A 19,482-nucleotide genomic window follows, 5' to 3' on the forward strand; every position below is an offset into this window, starting at 1 on the left:
TCTAATTTTCCTGGTATTTTTGTTTGCTACAATTAGAGCTGATAGTAGAACAGTAGTTCATATTTGAATACTGCCTTTAATTGGTAAGCTGTGAAAATATTCTTCCTACTTTAATAAATTATTTTTTTGCCTGTTTGGTCTCATTAATAAATACTAATTTTTATGCTTGTTTTTTTAAGTTCTAGATAAAGATAGGTTTCCACAATAGGTGTAATGTTTTGGAAAACTGTGTAGTGTTACATTTAAAAAATCTGTGTTAACTAAGTTATATCTTTTAAAAATGTCCAAATTCCCAAGGAAGATTTGGGGAAACAAAATTTTCAACTGTAGAAATAGGATATGCACATTCAGTCTTTCTATGCTTAGCCTACTTTGATAGATTTTAATTGTATAATTTTTATATGTTGTCATAGGGTTTATTTAAATAACTATATCTTCGATTCCTGTGGTACTGTTTTAAAAAAATTTCTTCCAATAATATTCAGGGCTCTTAACAATAAGCATAATATCATTTTTATGAGTAAATTATATTTTAGATAAATCAGAGATGTTTTGAACTTGTTGAAATTATTAACACATGGTTGCATTAGTTGATGAATGCAGTCTAGTGTCATGTTTTATTCTTAGAAAATCTAGATGCTATTTTAGGGTATTAAACAGTCCTAATTCCTGTATTTAAGAAATAGTTTTAGGGAAAGCAAATGTTTAGTGTCATTGAATTCTGAAAAGTGGTTTTTTCTCCCCCCAGGGTCCTGGAATAGGAAATGCTTCTCTTTCTGCTTTTGGTTTTGTGGGAGCTGCACTTGAAATCATTTTGATTTTGTATCCTTTCTTTAACTAAACATTGTTTAACAAATTTTCTGTTTAGTTTCTGGGACAGTGGTAATTTACTAAGACACTTGCTTAGAAGGGAAAAACAAGTCAGTCTTCCTCAAGCACGCCAAGTGGCTTTTTGTTTTGTTTTTCCTTTGGACCTCAAGAGTTTCTGGAGACTACTGAGAACTTAAGGAAACTTGCATTCTTTGGAGAGTTTTTTCCTTGATTCTCACAGCTATCTTATGGTATCCTCTGTTGTCGGTTTCTATAGCCTGCGATTTTTTGGAAATTTTATTCCCAAGAAGGATGACACAACTATGACAAAGGTAAGGCAAAGTCTTAGATGGCGGTGCCTCCTTTTTGCATTCCAAGGCAAATGAACTGTTTTATTTTTGTAATCACCCTGAATGGTTCATTTGCCGAGATAGGTATTTGTTTGTAAATTGCATAAACACAAACGGAAAGATTTTGAAAATGCTGAATGAGTGGGAAAAGGATGTGCTGCTCTGTTTAATTTGGATGGCATCCATTCACTTGGAAATGCATAGAACTGCAGAGCTTGTTAACCAGCTACAGAAGGCTACTGAAAGGGCTCTTTCTCCGCTAAAGAAAACGTATTGCTAATGAGTAACTTTGATTGTGCAAACTGTACTTCAGGGAGCTTGTTTGAAATCTGAAGAACTTAGTTGCTACAAGTAGTAGAGACAAAGTATTTCAAATTTGAATAATTAAAGCAAGACGGAAGAGTTCTATTCAGAAACATTTTGTAGTCTGAGGCTAATTTGACTTCCTACAATGTGTCATTGGCTTTGGAATGACAAAGACTGTTACCTTATATAGTGACTACATCTTTTAAAAATATTCCCACAGCCTGACCATGAAGAATAACTAGTAAGAGCTGCTGGATTCTTTTCTTTTTATTATAGATCACATATTTTCAGCCTATCTTAAAAAGGAAAAGTTATTTTATGTACTTTATTTACGTATCTATAGAATGCTCTGACTTATTGAGATATTTAGCGTCTAGTGCCAGTGATCATCAGCATTAATCAGTATTTCAGCTCCTTTTATTTAATAGAAAAGAATAAGCGTCGGACACATTGGGAATGAATTATTAGAATTTAGGGGTTTTAGATTTCTAACATTTTGGTATTAAAATTTATAATAGTTGAATGTGTTAGAAGTAGATATTATATATCATGAGCAGTAGGCTGGCTTTAAAAATATAGTCAGAAGTATTAAATGTATTCATTCTATTTTACTTGACAGGCAAACCTTTTTAAAATTGGCAACTGCAACCAGTAATGTAAGATGCGTTGTCTGAGACATGATTTCAGTGTCCTATAACTTGATAGTCATGCCAAGTACTGTACCTGTCTTTTAGAACTTTACAGATGTAACTTTAAATATTTGTAGAAAACATTTCTTATTCTCTTTAAGTTCTATATTGAGTGGTATCATTAAGAAGTTAGCAGAGTACAGTGCAACAGTGCAAGGTGAGTAGGATGTGCAGTGAGTTCCCAGAATGTGAGTGGATTGACTGCATGCGTGATTCTGCTGTCTGACTGCCCAATATTCTTTGTGATCCCCACATAGATCATTGGGAATTGTGTGTCCATCTTGGTCTTGAGCTCTGCACTGCCTGTGATGTCAAGAACACTGGGTAGGTTTCCGGGAGAAATGTCCATACCTTGTTAATTGTATCTTTCTTAAACTTCTGCCTTAACTTGTAGTTTCTGCACTTTTTCAAAAAGACCCTCCTTTGAAATATAACATTTCCTTTCACACTATTTTATGTTTACTTCTTTCTGTACTTAGGTTATATAAGAACCATACCAAAACAAGTACTTTTATTAAATAAAGACCATTTATTTTTTTAAATACTTAAAAATGTTCCTTCTTCAAACAGTGGGCAGTTTTTTCTACTGAGTAGTTAAGCTTTTTGAGTTCTCCAGTGAGAAAACTGTGATATTAAAAAAAAAAACAACAACACAATTGTTTAACGTCTAGAAAGTGTTAAACTAATTTGTCTTATATGAAATGTTTTTAAAAAAAAAAAAAAAAAAAAAAAAACTTTTAATATGTGGTTTAAAAAATTGAAAATGTGTAAAACTTTAAGCTGCTTCGTGTCCATGAAATAGACTTGAAAACAGGGAGATCTCTGAGAGCACGAGCTGATTTCAAGGGCGTCCTTTAGTTTTTTAATTTTTTTCTTGCCTGTCATTTATATAGTTTTCTTAATTTTTTATAGGAAGGATCTTTTAAAAGTAATACATTTCTACGTTGTCATTAAAATAGTTGAACAAATCTTCACTTGGCCTTCTTCTCTTTTCTAAAGCATGTTGCGGTCTCTGATCTCGCTTCTTGGCTAAATATTATTTCAGACAAAAGTTTCCGTTAGGCAGTTCTGTTTGGTTTTCTGGACTTCGGTTTCCACTTAAGAGTGCTCACAAATGATTAGAAGAACCCCATCATCCAACCTCGCCAACTTGCTCATAAGAAAATTACTAGCCGCTGGGGGTTGCTCTTGTTTACCTCTTCTATTGCCTCCCTTGTTGGCTCACGACTCCTGGGCGGCAGGGAGGCAGGTGCGAGAGGGAAATACAGGCTCTATGGTCATCGGTGCAACCCTTACTGAGAATTTCATGTTTTAGCAAGAAGTGAGATCTAAGTATTCAGTGGGAAGGGACCGCTGTTCCGTAGACGAATACACAGCTTATTTACTCCGTGGTCTCACCTCTTTTGTGTTTGCTTTACAGGACTTGTTATTGTTTTGACATCTGCTTATGGGGTGCTAATCTTGAAAATGCCAAAAGTATGCACGACAGTAACTTCATTTGTAACTAAGTGATATCGTTTGTATTGTCACAGTCCAACGGTAATTCCTATGATATTACAGCCACCCCACCGTTTAGTCATTTCAAAAACTTACTTACTGTGATCTGCTACTTTAGATTAATTGTTAATAGTGATATATACTGAATTTATGGAAGAAAATTGCATGGTAGGTATACTTTTAATACAAAGAAAACAAATTAATGGCAAAATTTGCTTTTTGAAGATCAACAAATTAAATTCCTGAGTAGTTTGCCATAGAGATAACTAAAAAGAAGAAAAAGAAAGATGGGACAATTAGAATGCAGCTAACAAACGCCTGGACCCAGCTGTCCAAACAGGATTAATGGAGCGCATTAGGGTACAGTGAGTCATGTGGCGCTTTGCAAAATATCAACACGCACTGCATTACAGGTTATGCCCAGTGGCACTGAATAGATGAAAAGAAGTAAATACGTTAAACAGATTCATGGAGGCTTTTCACAGTATTAAAAAAGCAAATTTCTGGACTAAAAGAAGCAGCTTTATTTTAGTATTATGGGAAATGCAAACTAGAGAGTTACTTTGTAATTCCTCTATTAACCCTTTAGGACCGAGCCTTTGATTTTTAAGAAGATAAAATGTGGAGAATTGTCATGAATGTTATCCTGGTGTATAACAGGGTTTTGATTTACCAGCTGAAAAGCTCATAAGCCTAGAATAGAGGATGTGTTTCACAACCACATTCCAAGCTATGAAAGTTTTTACTCTTTCTCATTGCCTCTCCAAAGGAAAGCCTGACTCTTAGGTGCTCTCATCTGCCCCGGGAATTCCGCCAGCAGCACCCACCTCTGCCAGTGAAACGAGAATTGAAATAGCAGGGAAAATCCAACATTACCTGTATATGAGCAGCTCTTCTCTTGTTTCAGCAGTTTATCAGTGATAGCTTTTACTTTAATTGTAAATGGAAAATACATTAAATCCTGTGTAAAAGAATTTGATGATATTTTTGCTTCAAAAATGGAAGTGTTACATGAGTTTTTTGGTTTTTGGGTTTTTAGTTTGCATATTTTAATTTGCTAGCTGGTGTTGTCGGTGCAGCAGAGGTGTCATGAAACTCTAGCTTTAGACTTCAGTGCCTGGCTTGATAGGACACATTCATTCAAGATTTCCTTTGATCAGTTTCTTATATTTGATTATGGAAGAATTTGTACTAACTGAAAAATTGCCACAGAGTAGATTTCATAAGCATATCACTTGACAAGGAAGAATTAAATTGTGAGGACGATTTTGACCATGTATTTTAAGCTAAATGTAATTAATATAAATGATGGTTTTATTGTCTATAGGAAACACAAAGAATCTAAGCTTAGCATTTCTTATTCAAACTCTTTAAAGCCCTTTAAAAATAATGCCATGTCAGTGCATATGAGCTTTGCTGCCTGTTTAGACTTTATAGTTCTGAAGAATCCAACATTTTGGAAGACTTGATGTGCAGTGAACAGTTCACTGTTTGCTTTGATGCTGACTAGAGGAAGTGACTGGTGAACATGGTGAAAATAGAACAGCACCAAGCCTAAAGAGCTCCCTGTACATGCCCACACTTTTCTGCAGTAAAATATTTTAAAAGCAGCAATGAATTCTGTAAGAACAGATTTTGGAGGATTGCTGATATGCTCCAATTATGCCTAATCAAGAAACTACTGCGAGACGGACTTCATTTTGCATTCCCCTTCAGACATCCCACCCGTGTGCAGTCTCCCTCAACAGGGACGATTTCTCTCGAATGTAACCAACAGACTTTGCAATGATGTTACTAGTTTCTTTTATAAAATTATCTTTATAGTTATTCTGTTAAACGGAAGTTCTTTCTGTAACTTGTAAGCTGTACAAGGCCCAAATGCAGATTTTTAAAAGAAAATATACTTAGGATTTTTAAGACAAGAACACTTACTCCTTTGAATCCCTTTGAATTTATTTTTTAGTATTTTCATGTATTTCTCATCCGGGTCCCATTTAGCCCTTCATCTTGCAGGAGATAAAGTGGATTACTCCTTCATTCCTTAATGTAGGGAACCTGTTTAAAAAGTGCTTCGTCCTGGGGAGGTCGTGATTTAGGGTTTCATAAATATACTATTAATCTTTACCCTGGGCTGCTTCTCTCCAGTTCTCAGTGTAAAATAAAAGTGAATGATGCTTAGAAATGACAAGTGCAAAATATTCCTAACTATGACTTTGATGTAAAAATAATTTTAAACTCCTTCCTGAAAATTTTTCAGCAAAAAATTTGTATATGATTTACTTACATTCAGTTATATTGCAGAGAGAGTGGCCCTAATTGACTTTTGGTTGAATACTGTTGTTCTTATATCTGAACAATAAATTTGTCTCTCTATCTATGTGTATATCTAGTTATAGTTTTTAATAATAAAGAGAAAGTTACTCTGTGTCAGATGTCTAAAAAAGAGTTAAGAGATTAACTAATGCTTAGTCCCTAAATGCTTTTTATTCCCAATTACCTACTTGTTCTATTCTTACGATGCCACTCTTACTTCAGGGAACTTAGTCCTGTCTGAGGAAATGTCATATTGGGTGGCCAATCTTTCCTAAATAATTTAGCCATCATTCAGATACATCAAATATTTAAAATTTTAGTTTGTTATAAAATATTTTTATATGAAAATAATTCTAGTTGGGACAATTTAGCTAGAAGGAGGCTTAAGAGGTGGGGGCACCTGGGTGGCTCAGAGGGTTAAGCCTCTGCCTTCAGCTCAGGTTGTGATCTTAGGGTCCGGGGATGGAGCCCCGCATTGGGCTCTCTGCTCAGCAGAGAGCCTGCTTCCCCATCTCTGTCTGCTTGCCTCTCTGCCTACTTGTGATCTCTCTGTCAAATAAATAAAAAAAAAAATCTTAAAAAAAAAAAAGGAGGCTTAAGAGGTAATCCTTAAAATGTTACAGTTAAAAACCAGACAGTAAGCTATAATAAGGGTGTACTTTGTACTAAGAAAAAAGGCCTGTAGTCTGGCTGAGAATACTTCATAGCACACTTGCACACAGTCAGTTCTGAGACCGGTGAATATATTATCTCCTTCTTTGTAGGAGATTTTATTTTAAAATTAATTTTAATCAATTATATAAGTATAGACTTGAATAAATTCTCCTTATAAAGAATACTAAAAGTTAGAGATCAAGACGCAGTTCCTTGTGACCACCAGTTTTACTCCCAGTCCCCTGTTCAGAGTGTCCAAGTCTTCGGATCGTCCTCCAAAGGTACGTGGACATACCTGGTGCCTCTGCAGGAAACGTGAAATCCTCATCTGGGGCCACCGGGATGCTGGCTTTGGCCATCGGTGTTGTTCCTCATGTTGCCTCCTGACCTCAGTGTGCTGTCCAGTAGGAGCTGACATCATTTCGTCTACCGGAACTCAGTCATCTGCAAAGGAATTTCAAACCCCAAACACTTAAATATCTCTTTCTCTTCAGGTCACCAGTGACCTTGTAATTGTCCAATCTTGTGGATTCTCTTTTTGTCTTAATTGCTCCATGGCATTTGCTGTTTGAAATTCTACTTCCTCTATCTTTTCTTTATTTCTGGTCCCCATTCCCCTGTTTCTTTCTTTTCCTTTGGCCATTTCTTAACTATCTCTTTTACTGCTCCTCAGGTTTACCCATACTTGGTCCCCAAACCCAGACCTGCAGCCCAGCACGCATCCCTGAGCCAAGAACAGATAATGCGAACTGTGCACCATGTGGGCGCCGTCCCACACTGGTCGTTTCTTCGGTGGGACCCACGCTGCGTGTGTGTCTCTCTCTGTCCTTCTCACCTTCCTCCCCTCCCACTACCCCTCCCCTCCCTCTCTCTCTCCTCCGGGTTTCCTTGCAGTCCTTGGTCACTGTCTATCTAACAGGCCAAAGCAGAAACTAGAGAGTTCTGTCAGATGCATCGACTTCTTCATGCTGGCGACTAACGGTGACTCTCCGCTTCCTCTTGTGGGGTTTCTCACATATGCTCCTTCCTCCTGTTTCCTTACAAAAAGGCGGAAAGCATCAGACTCCTGTAAACACCCAAACAGAGGGCTAAGTATATGATTTTATTTTTAGTACTTTACTGTTAGGGAATGTTCATGAAACCGATTCTTTTTTTTTTTTAAAGGTTTTATTTATTTATTTGACAGAGAGATCACAAGTGGCAGAGAGAGAGAGAGAGAGAGAGAGAGAGAGAGAGAGGAGGAAGCAGGCTCCCTGCAGAGCAGAGAGCCCGATGCGGGGCTCGATCTCAGGACTCTGGGATCATGACCTGAGCCAAGGACAGAGGCTTAACCCACTGAGCCACCCAGGCGCCCGAAACCGATTCTAAACAGGTGTTCTTTTCTTTGAGGGGACTAGAATAAGAAGTGAAACCAGAGCAAATGACCTGAAGTCGTACTTACTTTTCCAAATCAGGAGGTGTCATTGAGGGACATTTTGGGGCCTTGTCTCTGGACGTTTTCTTCAGGAAGGGAATAGACAGTTTCTGTCTAGTTTAGGGGATGCTTACATGCTCACCTGTTTGAGAATCAGCACTTAGGTGCCTCTTGGACAGTGATTTTCATTCCCGTTCACTGGCTTTTAGTTGGTTAAAATTTTTGTAGTCGAGTTCATCTGGCCTCCTAGTTAAGTTACCTGCATATTAGGACAAGCTGAATTCGTGGCATGCAAATAGTTGTGACTAAAATTGGTTTGACCTTTGCAAACACACTTGCCCTCTCTGAGCTCTGGCTCACATTGCTCCAATTTCTCTCCTCACCTGTTGGCCTGCCTGGTTCCTCCCCATCCTCCAAGGCCGGGTCACAGGTGGGTCACACATAAAGCTCTTCGATTCTGACACATCCAGCCTTGTGTTGTACTTAACCTGCCTATATTGTCTTTCTCAAGAAGCTTTCTACCCCTTAAAGGACAAGAGCATATTTTATGCATCTTTTGATCCCTTCCAGCATCTAGTCAGTACGTATTTGCGGTGCCAGCAGGTGCCCCGGCCTTGAGTGTGGCCTGTGGTTTGGAGTAGATGAACTGGGAAATTGGGTGTCTTGCTTCCATCCTGATCATCTTTCGTTCCATGTTCCAGGCTAGTTTGACCAAGTATTTGAGTCTTATCATTTAAAAAGACTCTTATAGTAATAACTGAAAGGTAAAAACAACCCAGAGAAATGCATAAACAAACTGTGGTCCAGTACGTACAGGGGATGGTGTTCAGCCATAAAAAGGCATGACGTCTAAGTGAAATGAGCCAGTTGCAAAAAAATCAAATATTGGGTAACTCCTCCTTACACGAGGTGCCTAGTCGTCTAAATCCTAGAGACCGAAGGGGGAATGGTGGTGGCCAGAGTCTGGTGGGGGAGAGGAAAAGGGGGAGTGGTTTTTAATGGGTACGGTTTCAGTTTCGCAAGATGAATGTTCTGGAGGTTAGTTGTACAATAGTGTGAATGTGCTTTACTATATAAATTCTGTGTCATGTGTATTTTACCACAATTAAATAAAAAAAGGAAAAGAATACTGTAGTGACACAACATGGATGAACTTTGAAAACATGATCCTGAGTGAAATAAGTCAGGCCCAGAAATCCACACGTTGTAGTATGCCTATTATATGAAATGGCCTGAGTAGGGAACTCGACAGGGAAAGCAGGTTAGTGGTTGCCAAAGACTGGGGGGAGGTGTGATGGGGGAGAAACTGCTTTTAATGGGTCTGGGGTTTCACTTCGGCGTGGAGAAAGTGTTTTGGAACTAGATAGATTTACACAACATTGTGAGTGTACTCACTGCACTGGATTGTTTACTTTAAAATCGTTAATTTTATGATGTGAATTTCATCTTAATAAACTATTATTTTTTAAAGACCCTTACACAGTATAACAGTAGACAGTAAATATTTGCTCTCTCCTCTGTTTCCTTGATGTGGTAATGTCGCTAATCCTGAGGTCTACCTATTTTTAATGATCATGAGTCAGCTTTGAGTGTTCTCTGTTTCTACCCTAGTGGTAGGCACTGCGCAGAGGAAGGGGGAGCAGACAGCAGGGCCTGACAGCAGAGACAGCCCAGCCAGGAGCAGCCTCCGGCCTCCCTCCTCATCCGCAGTCTTCTCTTGAGTTAATGGCCAGTCTGGCGCTCCATCCCCTTCTCTTACAACGAAAATGGGACCTGCCACTCCCCTGCTCTCTAGACTTCAAAGATTTCTGCCATTAGAATAAGGTTCTGTTTTGTTAAGGTGGCACAGGAGGTCCTTTAAACCTAATCCGCGCTGGGCAGTCGCCTTCTCTTCTCGGCACTCCGAGCCCCACCCACTCTGAACCACGATCGGTGACCGCGGGGTTCTTCGGGGTTCTTCGGGGTACCGAATGGGAACACAGTACTGCTCTACTTTGCGCGCCTTTGAACATGGGACTTCATCTGACATGAGTGATTTTGTTCACCTCGTTTCCTGGCCTACCTGACATGCCATTCAAGGCTTGGCTCAGCCATTGAACTCCGCAGAGAAAGTTGTCCCCAAGTTTCTGCCCTTCAGGCCTCCCTCCCACGGGCCCCCCATCCCCTGCTTCATTCTCCCCACATCTGCCTTCTCACTGAGCAGGTTGCACTCGAAATGCTCACTTCTCTTCCCTCCATAATACTGGGCAGTCTGTCTGCATGCAACTTTCAGTACGTCTGTGGGAGTTCATGCTTCTGATTTTCTATTCTACTTAACTACACAGACATGTAGTTATGCTGGAAATGTATATGAATATATGGACTATGTTATTGAAAGTCTTCATTTCTTAGGATGTGAAGACAGTTCCATAAAGGGAATAAATATGTTACATACCCACTTTGTAACTCCTACAGTACCTGTATAGCGTTAGGAATATGATAAGGACTGAAAAATACTCTAAAAATTTAACTTATAACACAGGAGCAAATATAGAAATACAGAATTTCTAATTAAATCTAATTGCCACAGCCATAAACTACTGTAGGCATGCATGCTATGGCATGTATATAGTCTGAAGCCTAATAAATGTATTTTAATAGCTTTACTGAGGCATAATTGACGTACCATAATCTGGACGTATTTAAAGTACAGTTGACGAGTTTTGTTTCGTTTTTTTCAAGTTTTGACTTACTTGTACACCTGTGAAACCATCGCCACAATCAACTTAGTGAACATCCTTGTCACCTCAGAATGTTTCCTTTTAGCCATATGTAGTTCCTCCCTCACACCTCTCCACCGTATCACACCCCCACCCTGTATCCCCAGGCAAACACTGACCTGCTTTTTAGAACTATAGATTAGTTCATGTTTCCTGGAATTTTATATAAATGAAATCATATAGTATGTAGTTTTTGTCTGTCTTTTTTCACTCAGTGTATTTATCTTAAGATTCACCCAGGTTGTTGCATGTATCAGTAGTTCATTTTTTATTGTTTCATTTTATGTGTGGACCACAGTTTGTTTATCCTGTCACCCCCCGAAGGACGTTGGAGGTGTTTATGACTTCTGGCTTTTATAAATAAAGTTGCTGTGAACATTCACATCCAAGTCTCTGGGCATATGCTTTCATTTCTCTTGGATAGTAACTAGAAAGTGGAAAGCCTGGTGTATGCTCTATTTTTTCAGAAACTGCTAAACTCTTCCAAAGTGTATGGGAATCCTGGTTCCTCTCCATCTTCACCAACACCGGTATAGTCCGTCACTTACTGCTTCGGTGTTCTAATAGGTGTGTAGTGGTATGTCTCTGTGGACTTACCTTGAACCTTCCGGATGACTAATGTGCTCATTTGCTGTCTATATCTCTGTTGAAGTGTCTGTTCAGATCTTTGGTTCACTTTAAAAATTGGGATTATTTTCTCATTGTTGGGTTTTGGGTACTGTTTATATATTCTGGACAAAAATCCCTTATCAAGATCTGTGATTTGCAAATACTTTTCCCATTTGGTGGCTTGTTTCTTAATCTTCTAACAACATTTTTCAAAGGATACATATCCTTAATTTTGATGAAGTCAAATTTACCAATTTTTCCATTTGGATTGTACTTTGGTGTTGTATCAGTATACTGAATCTTTCTCTAACCCCAAATCACTTAGTTATCTCCTGTGTTTTCTTCTAGAAGTTTTATACTTTTAGGTTTTAGGTTTTGTACTTAGATCCAGAAATTAACTCCTGCTTTGAGTTAATTTCTGTATATAGTATGAGGTATGAATTGAGATACATTTTTTTTTTTTTTTGCATATGGGTAGCCAATTATTCTAGCACCACTGCTTGAAAAGCCTATTCATTTTCCCTCTGAATGGCCTTGAAAACTTCATGGAAAATCAGTTGTCCATGTATTTGTGGGTGTGGGTTTATTTCTGGACTCTATTTTGTTCCATTGATGTCTCTGTTTGTCTTTACATCAATACTGCACTGTCTGGGTTGCTGTAGATTGATCGTAAGACTTGAGATCAGGCAGTGAAGTCTGTTCTTTTTCAGAGTGGTTTTAGTTATTCTAAGTCCTTTGCATTCCCTGTGGCTTTTTAAATTAGCTTGTCATTTTCTACACAAATGTCTGCGAGGGTTTTGGATTGTGTTGAATCTGTAGAACAAACTGGAGAGGATTAAGATCTTTACAATATTGAGTCTTTCAGTCCCTGAGCACTGTATACTTATTTAGTTCTTTAATTTGCCTCTGCAAAGTTTGCATTTTTTGTTTAGGTCTTGCACATTTGATGCTGTTGTAATGGTATTTCTTTAAAAGTATAATTTCTTGTAATAGTTCATGGCTGGTACATAGAGATACAGTTGATTTGTGTATATTGGTCTTTCATTCTGCAACCTTGCTAAACTCACTTATTAGTAATAGTATCTGTTTTGTAGATTTTGTTGAATTTTTGTTGGTGATGATGATGTCTGCGAATAAAAATAGTTTTACTTCTTCCTTTCCAATGTGGATGCTTTATTTTTCTTGTCTGTTGTGCTATCTGGAGCTTCGAGTATAATGTTGAATAGAAGTAGTAAGAGCAGACATTCTTGATTTATTTCTCAGTGATAGCAAGAAAGCATTCTGTCCTTAAACTGGTAATAGCAGTAGTGTTTTTTTGCTTTTTTTTTTTGGTAGTTGCTTTTCACCAGGTTGAGGAGGTTTCCGTCTTTTCTCCTTTGCTGGAGTTTTTATTGGAACGGATGCTGGACTTTCTTAAATGCTTTTTCTGCATCTATTGACATAATCCTGTGGCTTTCTTTTTTAGACTTAATGTGCTGAATTACAGCACATTAATGAGTGGTCCTTCCTTCCTTCCTTCCTTCCTTCTCTTTTTCTTTGTTTCTTTCCTTCTTTCCTTTCCTTTTTTCTTTTCTATTTTTTCTTTTCTTCCTCCCTCCCTCCCTCCCTTCCTTCCTTTTCTTTCTTTCCTTTTTTAAAAAAAATTAACATATAATGTATTATTAGTCCCAGGGGTACTGGTCTGTGAATCATCAGACTTACACACCTCCCAGCACTCACCATAGCACATACCCTCCCCAGTGTCCATAATCCAGCCACCCTGTCCCTCCCCCCACACCTCCCAGCAACTCTCAGTTTGTTTCATGAGATTAAGAGTTCCATGTTCGTCTCCCTGCCGATCCCATCTTGTTTCATTTTTTCCTTCCCTACCCCCACAACCCCGCACTCTGCCTCTCAAATTCCTCATGTCAGGGAGATCGTATGATAATTCTTTCACTGATAGACTTATTTTGCTTAGCATGGTACCCTCTAGTTCCATCCACACCATTGCAAATGGCAAGATTTCATTTCTTTTGATGGCTGCATAGTATTCCATTGTGTATATATACCACATTTTCTTTATCCATTCATGTGTCGTTGGACACTTAGGTTCTTTCCATAGTTTTGCTATTGTGGACATCGCTGCTGTAAACATTCGGGTTCACATGCCCCTTTGGATCACTACGTTTGTATCTTTAGGGTGAATACCCAGTAGTGTGATTGCTGGGTCGTAGGGTAGCTCCATTTTCAACTTTTTAGGAACCTCCATACTGTTCTCCAGAGTGGCTGCACCAGCTTGCATTCCCACTAACAGTGTAGGAGGGTTCCCCTCTCTCCGCATCCTTGCCAACATCTGTCATTTCCTGACTTGTTGATTTTAGCCATTCTGACTGGTGTGAGGTGATACCTCATTATGCTTTTGACTTGTATTTCCCTGATTCCGAGTGATGTTGAGGACTAATTCATGTGTCTGTTGGCCATTTTGATGTCTTTGCAGAAATGTCTGTTCATATCTTTAGCCTGTTTCTTGATTGGATTATTTGTTCTTTGGGTGTTGAGTTTGATAAGTTCTTTATAGATTTTGGATACTAGCCCTTTATCTTATACGTTATTTGTGAATGTCTTCTCCCATTCTGTTGGTTGTCTTTTGGTTTTGTTGACTGTTTCCTTTGCTGTGCAAAAGCTTTTGATCTGATGAAATCCCTATAGTTCATTTTTGCCTTTGCTTCCCTTCCTTTGGTGATGTTTCTAGGAAGTTGCTGTGGCTGAGGTCAAAGAGGTTGCTGCCTGTGTTCTCCTCAAGGATTCTGATGGATTCCTGTCTCACATTGAGGTCTTTCATCCATTTTGAGTCTATTTTTGTGTGTGGTATAAGGAAACGTTCCAGTTTTGTTCTGCATGTGGCTGTCCAATGTTCCCAACACCATTTGTTGAAGAGACTGTCTTTTTTCCACTGGACATCCATTCCTGCTTTGTTGAATATTAGTTGACCATAGAGTTAAGGATCCATATCTGGGCTCTCTATTCTGTTCCATTGATCTGTGTGTCTGTTTTTGTGCCAGTACCATACTATCTTAATGATTAGTATTTCAGCTTTGTAGTAGAGGTTGAAGTCTGGAATTGTGATGCCACCAACTTTGGCTTTCTTTTTCAACAGTCCTTTGGCTATTTGGGGTCTTTCCTGGTTCCATATAAATTTTAGGATTGTTTGTTCCATTTCTTTGAAAAAAATTGATTTTTTTCCCAAAGATATTATATATTTATTTAACAGGCAGTTCCTAGGACTATGGGATCATGACCCAAGCCAAAGGCAGAGGCCTTAACCCACTGAGCCATCCAGGTGCCCCAAATTGATGGTATTTTGATAGGGATTGCATTAAATGTGTAGATTGCTTTAGGTAGCATAGACATTTTGACAATATTTGTTCTTCCAATCCAGGAACATGGAACATTTTCCCATTTCTTTGTGTCTTCTTCAATTTCTTTCATGAGTACTTTATAGTTTTCTGAGTACAAATTCTCTCCCTCTTTGGTTAGATTTATTACTAGGTATCTTATAGTTTTGGGTGCAATTGCAAATGGGATTGATTCCTTAATTTCTCTTTCTTCTGTTTTGCTGTTGGTGAATAAAAATGCAACTGATTTCTGTGCATTGATTTTATATCCTGACACTTTACTGAATTTCTGTATGAGTTATAGCAGTTTTGGAGTGGAGTCTTTTGGGTTTTCCACATAAAGTATCATATTATCTGCAAACTGTGAGAGTTTGACTTCTTCTTTGCTGGTTCGGATGCCTTTAATTTCTTGTTGTTCTCTGATTGCTGAGGCCAGGACTTCTAGTGCTATGTTAAATAGCAATGCTGATGGTGGAAAGCCCTGCCGTGTTCCTGACCTTAGGGGAAAGGCTCTCAGTTTTTCCCCATTGAGAATGATATTCACTGTGGGTTTCTCATAGATGGCTTTGATGATATTGAGGTACATACCCTTTATGCCTATACTTTGAAGAGTTTTGATCAAGGAGGGATGCTATACTTTCCCAAATGCTTTTTTAGCATCTATTGACAGTATCATATGGTTCTAGTTCTTTCTTTTATTAATGTATTGTATCATATTGATTGATTTGCAGATGTTGAACCAACCTTGAGGCCCAGGAATAAATCCCACTTGGTCATGGTGAATATCTTTTTAATGTACTGTTGGATTCTATTGGCTAATATTTTGATGACAATTTTTGCATTCCTTATTCATCAAGAATATTGGTCTGTACTTCTCCTTTTTGGTGGGGTCTTTGTCTGGTTTTGGAATCAAGGTAATGCTGGCCTCACAAAATGAGTTTGGAAGTTTCCCTTCTATTTCTATTTTTTGAAACAATTTCAGGCAAATAGGTATTAATTCTTCTTTACATGTTTGGTAGAATTCCCCTGGGAAGCTGTCTGTCTGGCCCTGGACTCTTGTTTGTTGGGACATTTTTGATGACTGCTTCAATCTCCTTAGTGGTTATGGGTCTGTTCAGGTTTTCTATTTCTTCCTGGTTCAGTTTTGGTAGTTTATGTGTCTCGAGGAATGCATCTATTTCTTCCAGATTGTCAAATTTACTGGTGTATAGGTGCTCATAATATGTTCTTATAATTGTTTGTATTTCTTTGGTGATGGTTTTGATCTCTCCTCTTTAATTCATGGTTTTTTCAAAGAACCAGCTTCTAGTTTTATTGATTTGTTTTTCTGTTGTTTTGGTTTCTTTTTCATTGATTTCTGCTCTGATCTTTATCTCTTCTCCTGTTGGGTTTAGGCTTTCTTTGCTGTTCTGTCTCCAGCTCCCTTAGGTGTAGGGTTAGGTTGTATACTTGAGACCTTTCTTGTTTCTTGAGAAAGGCTTGTATTGCTTTTTTTTTTTTTCCTCTCTGGACCACCGTTGCTGTATTCCTAAGATTTTGAGCATTTTTGTTTTCATTTTCATTTGATTCCATGAATTTTTAAAATTCTTCTTTAATTTCCTAGTTGACCCATTCATTCTTTAGTAGGATGCTGTTTGGCCTCCATGTATTTGAGTTCTTTCCAACTTTCCTCTTGTGATTGAATTCTAGTTTCAGAGCATTGTGGTCTGAAAATACGCAGGGAATGATCTCAGTCTCGTGGAACTGGTTGAGACCTGATTTGTGACTCAGGACATGATCTATTCTGGAAAATGTTCCATGTGCACTAGAGAAAAATATGTATTCTGTTCCATTGGGATGGAATGTTCTGAATGGGATATATATATATATATTAGACTGGTGAATAGAACAGAGCCATACCCTTGATTTTGGGTGTATTCTGGTCTTCTAGAAGAAACTACCTTCCAAATTTTAAAGAAAGAAAAACATATATATGCAAAAATAAGGGTAAACACAATGAAGGGGTGGAATATGACCATAATGATGAAAATTTAAAAAGATTCTAAAAAAGGAATTGATAAAATAAGAAGTTGGTTGAAAAAAAATAAAAAGGAACGAATGTGATCAGGCTGGAGACTAGAACCATGTGCTAGATTTAGGGTATATTTTGATCTATTAGAAGAAATTGTGTCTCAAAATTTTAAAGAAAAAAAGTCTATATGTATACAAAAAAATAAGGTTAAATATAATGAAGGGATAAAATAGACTATAACAATGAAAATTTTAAAAGATTCTTTAAATAAGGTATTGATAAGAAAATAGTTAAGAAACATTAAAATAAGAGGAAAAATTTTAAAAAATAGACCAGGTAAAAGATAAAATTAAAAAAAATTTAACTTTGAATGACTTAAGGATCATGGGGAAAAAGCCCTGAATTCTGTGTGTTGCTTCCCCTAGCTCTGGAGTTCTGCAGTTCTTTTTGATCAGTGACTTGGTCTTGGCTGGATGTTCTTGCTGATCTTCTGGGGGAAGGGCCTGTGGTAGTGATTCTCAAATGTCTTTGCCCGAGGCGGAATTGCACTGCCCTTGCCAGAGGCCAGGCTAGACAATCTGCTTGGATTCATGCTGGGGAGTTTTTGTTCCCTGAGTGCTTTCCATAGAGCTTTGGAGGATGAGAATGAGAATGGCAGCCTCCCAATCTCTGGCTTGTAGGAGCCGAAAGCTCAGGGCCCCACTCCTCAGTGCGCCCTCAGAGAGAAGCGGTCAATCCCTCCCATCTCCCTGGTCTCCTGCTGCACTCCCTGCTCACCCGGCCTGTGACGGAACATTCCTGTCCCTGGCTCACAGCCCTGTTTGGCATCTCCAAACCTAGCATATTCCTGCAGCGTGGTCCCATGCCACTCCTGGAGGAGGAAGGTGAGTCTCCCCGGATCTGCCACTTGTGGGGACCCTGTTTGAAGAACAGTGGCCCTAGTGTGCCTTGGATTACAGTTTAAGGTAACCGTGAGCTAAGAGCCTACTCCTTGGCTTTGTGTCTGTAGTCAGCTTCCCCACTCTGATTCCTGGGAGCTCTGGCACATTCAGACACCCCTGGTCTTCCTGTCACCCTGAGAGACCTGAGACCACACTGTTCCTGCAAGGGCTCCACCCCCCATATAGCCTCTGGAGTAACGTGCCTCCATGGAGCAGACTTCTAAAAGTTCCGATTTTGTGCTCTGCTGCTCTCTCACTTGCTGGGAGCCGGTCCCTCCCCCCTTCGTCTATCTTCCCATCTCTTTGGATTCATTTCTCCGCGTGTCCTACCTTCCCGAAAGTGGTTGATTTTCTGTTCCTAGAATAGCTGCTCTTTTTCTCTTTGATCTCCTGTTGAGTTTGTAGGTGTTCAGAATGGTTTGATAACTATCTAGCTGCACTTCTGGGACCTGGTGATATTTCAGTCTCCTACTCCTCTGCCATCTTGCTTTCCTACACTGAGTCATTCTTGATTATTAAGCCAATCTTGCATTCCTGGGATACCCCCACTTGGTCATGACATAGTATCTTTTTTCTGTGTGTGTGTGTGTGTGTGTAATGTACTAAAATTTTGTTTAGGATTTTTTATCTGTATTTATGAGTGCACAAATCTATAGTTCCTTTTTCTTTTTTCTTTTTTAAGATTTTATTTATTTATTTGACAGAGAGAGAAATCACAAGTAGGCAGAGAGAGTGGGAGAAGCAGGCTCCCGGCTGAGCAGAGAGCCTGATGCAGGGCTTGATCCCAGGACCCTGAGATCATGACCTGAGCCAAAGGCAGAGGCTTTAACCCACTGAGCCACCCAGGCACTCCTGTAGTTCCTTTTTCTTGTTAATGACTTTTTTCAGACTTCAATTATGTGAGTAATGCTATCTTGATTGAAAGTATCCAGAGGTGTTTCCTCCTCTTCAGTTTGCTGGATGAATGCTATACACTAAATGTTTGTGCCAGGCCCCCCCACCAATTTGTATGCTGAAACTTAATTCCCAGTGTGATCATATTAGGAGGATGGTGCCTATAGGAAATGATAGGTCACCTTCATCAATGGGATTTAGTGCCTTTATGAAAGAGGCCCCAGAGAGCTCTCTTGTCCTTTTCTGCCATGTGAGGTTACAGTGAAAAGATAGCTGTCTGTGAACCTGGGAGTGGACCTTCACCAGACACTACGTCTGCTGGAGCCTTGATGTTGGACTTCTAGCCTGCAGAACTGTGAAAAAAAAAAAAAAATGTCTGTTGTTTATAAGCCACCCAGTCTATAATATTCTGTTACAGCAGCCCTAATGGACTAAGACAGTGAGTTTTTATAGAATTGGGTTTTTTTGTTTTTCCCCTTCAGTTGATCAGTTCATCAGTGAAGCCATCTGGGCCTGGAATTTACTTTGTGGAAGGGTTTTAACAACAAATTCAATTTATTTTGTAGATAGAGGACTACTCAGCCTATTCATTTCTTCTTGAGTGAGTTTGTTTATGTGTTTTAAGGAGTTTGTTTATTTCATCTGCTTGTCAAGTTTTTTGGCATAAAGTTCCTTTGTTATCCCTTTAGTATGGATATATCAGTGCCCTGCAGTGTTAATTACCTACCCATAGCTGATACTGGTAATTTGTGTTTTTTTTTCTTTAATAGTATTGCTAGAGGTATATTGATTTTTTTTAAGGTTTATTTTATTAGAGACTGTGTGCATGAGTTGGGGGAGGGGCAAAGGAAGAGGGCGAGG

The 19,482-nt window shown here is 38.7% G+C and overlaps 1 protein-coding gene across 13 annotated transcripts in view; it reads left to right on the forward strand.

The window, feature by feature from the left end:
* Positions 1-19,482, forward strand: part of LMBR1 (limb development membrane protein 1) — a 156,975-nt gene that overhangs the window by 126,762 nt on the left and 10,731 nt on the right. For 10 of the 13 annotated variants that reach the window (XM_082692933.1, XM_082692944.1, XM_082692940.1 and 7 more), the window contains 3 exons: positions 749-822; positions 1,052-1,142; positions 2,413-2,479. The exons of 1 other annotated variant lie outside the window; for it this stretch is intronic. In XM_082692933.1, the coding sequence (XP_082549059.1) occupies positions 749-822; positions 1,052-1,142; positions 2,413-2,479 (232 nt within the window). Of the gene's footprint in view, positions 1-748; positions 823-1,051; positions 1,143-2,412; positions 2,480-3,575; positions 6,026-19,482 lie in introns of those variants that run through there. 2 more of the 13 variants (XM_082692939.1, XR_014301147.1) reach the window with 2 other exon arrangements.

Source organism: Mustela nivalis (genome assembly GCF_964662115.1).
Source record: "Mustela nivalis genome assembly, chromosome: 12".
NCBI classification, from domain to species: domain Eukaryota; kingdom Metazoa; phylum Chordata; class Mammalia; order Carnivora; family Mustelidae; genus Mustela; species Mustela nivalis.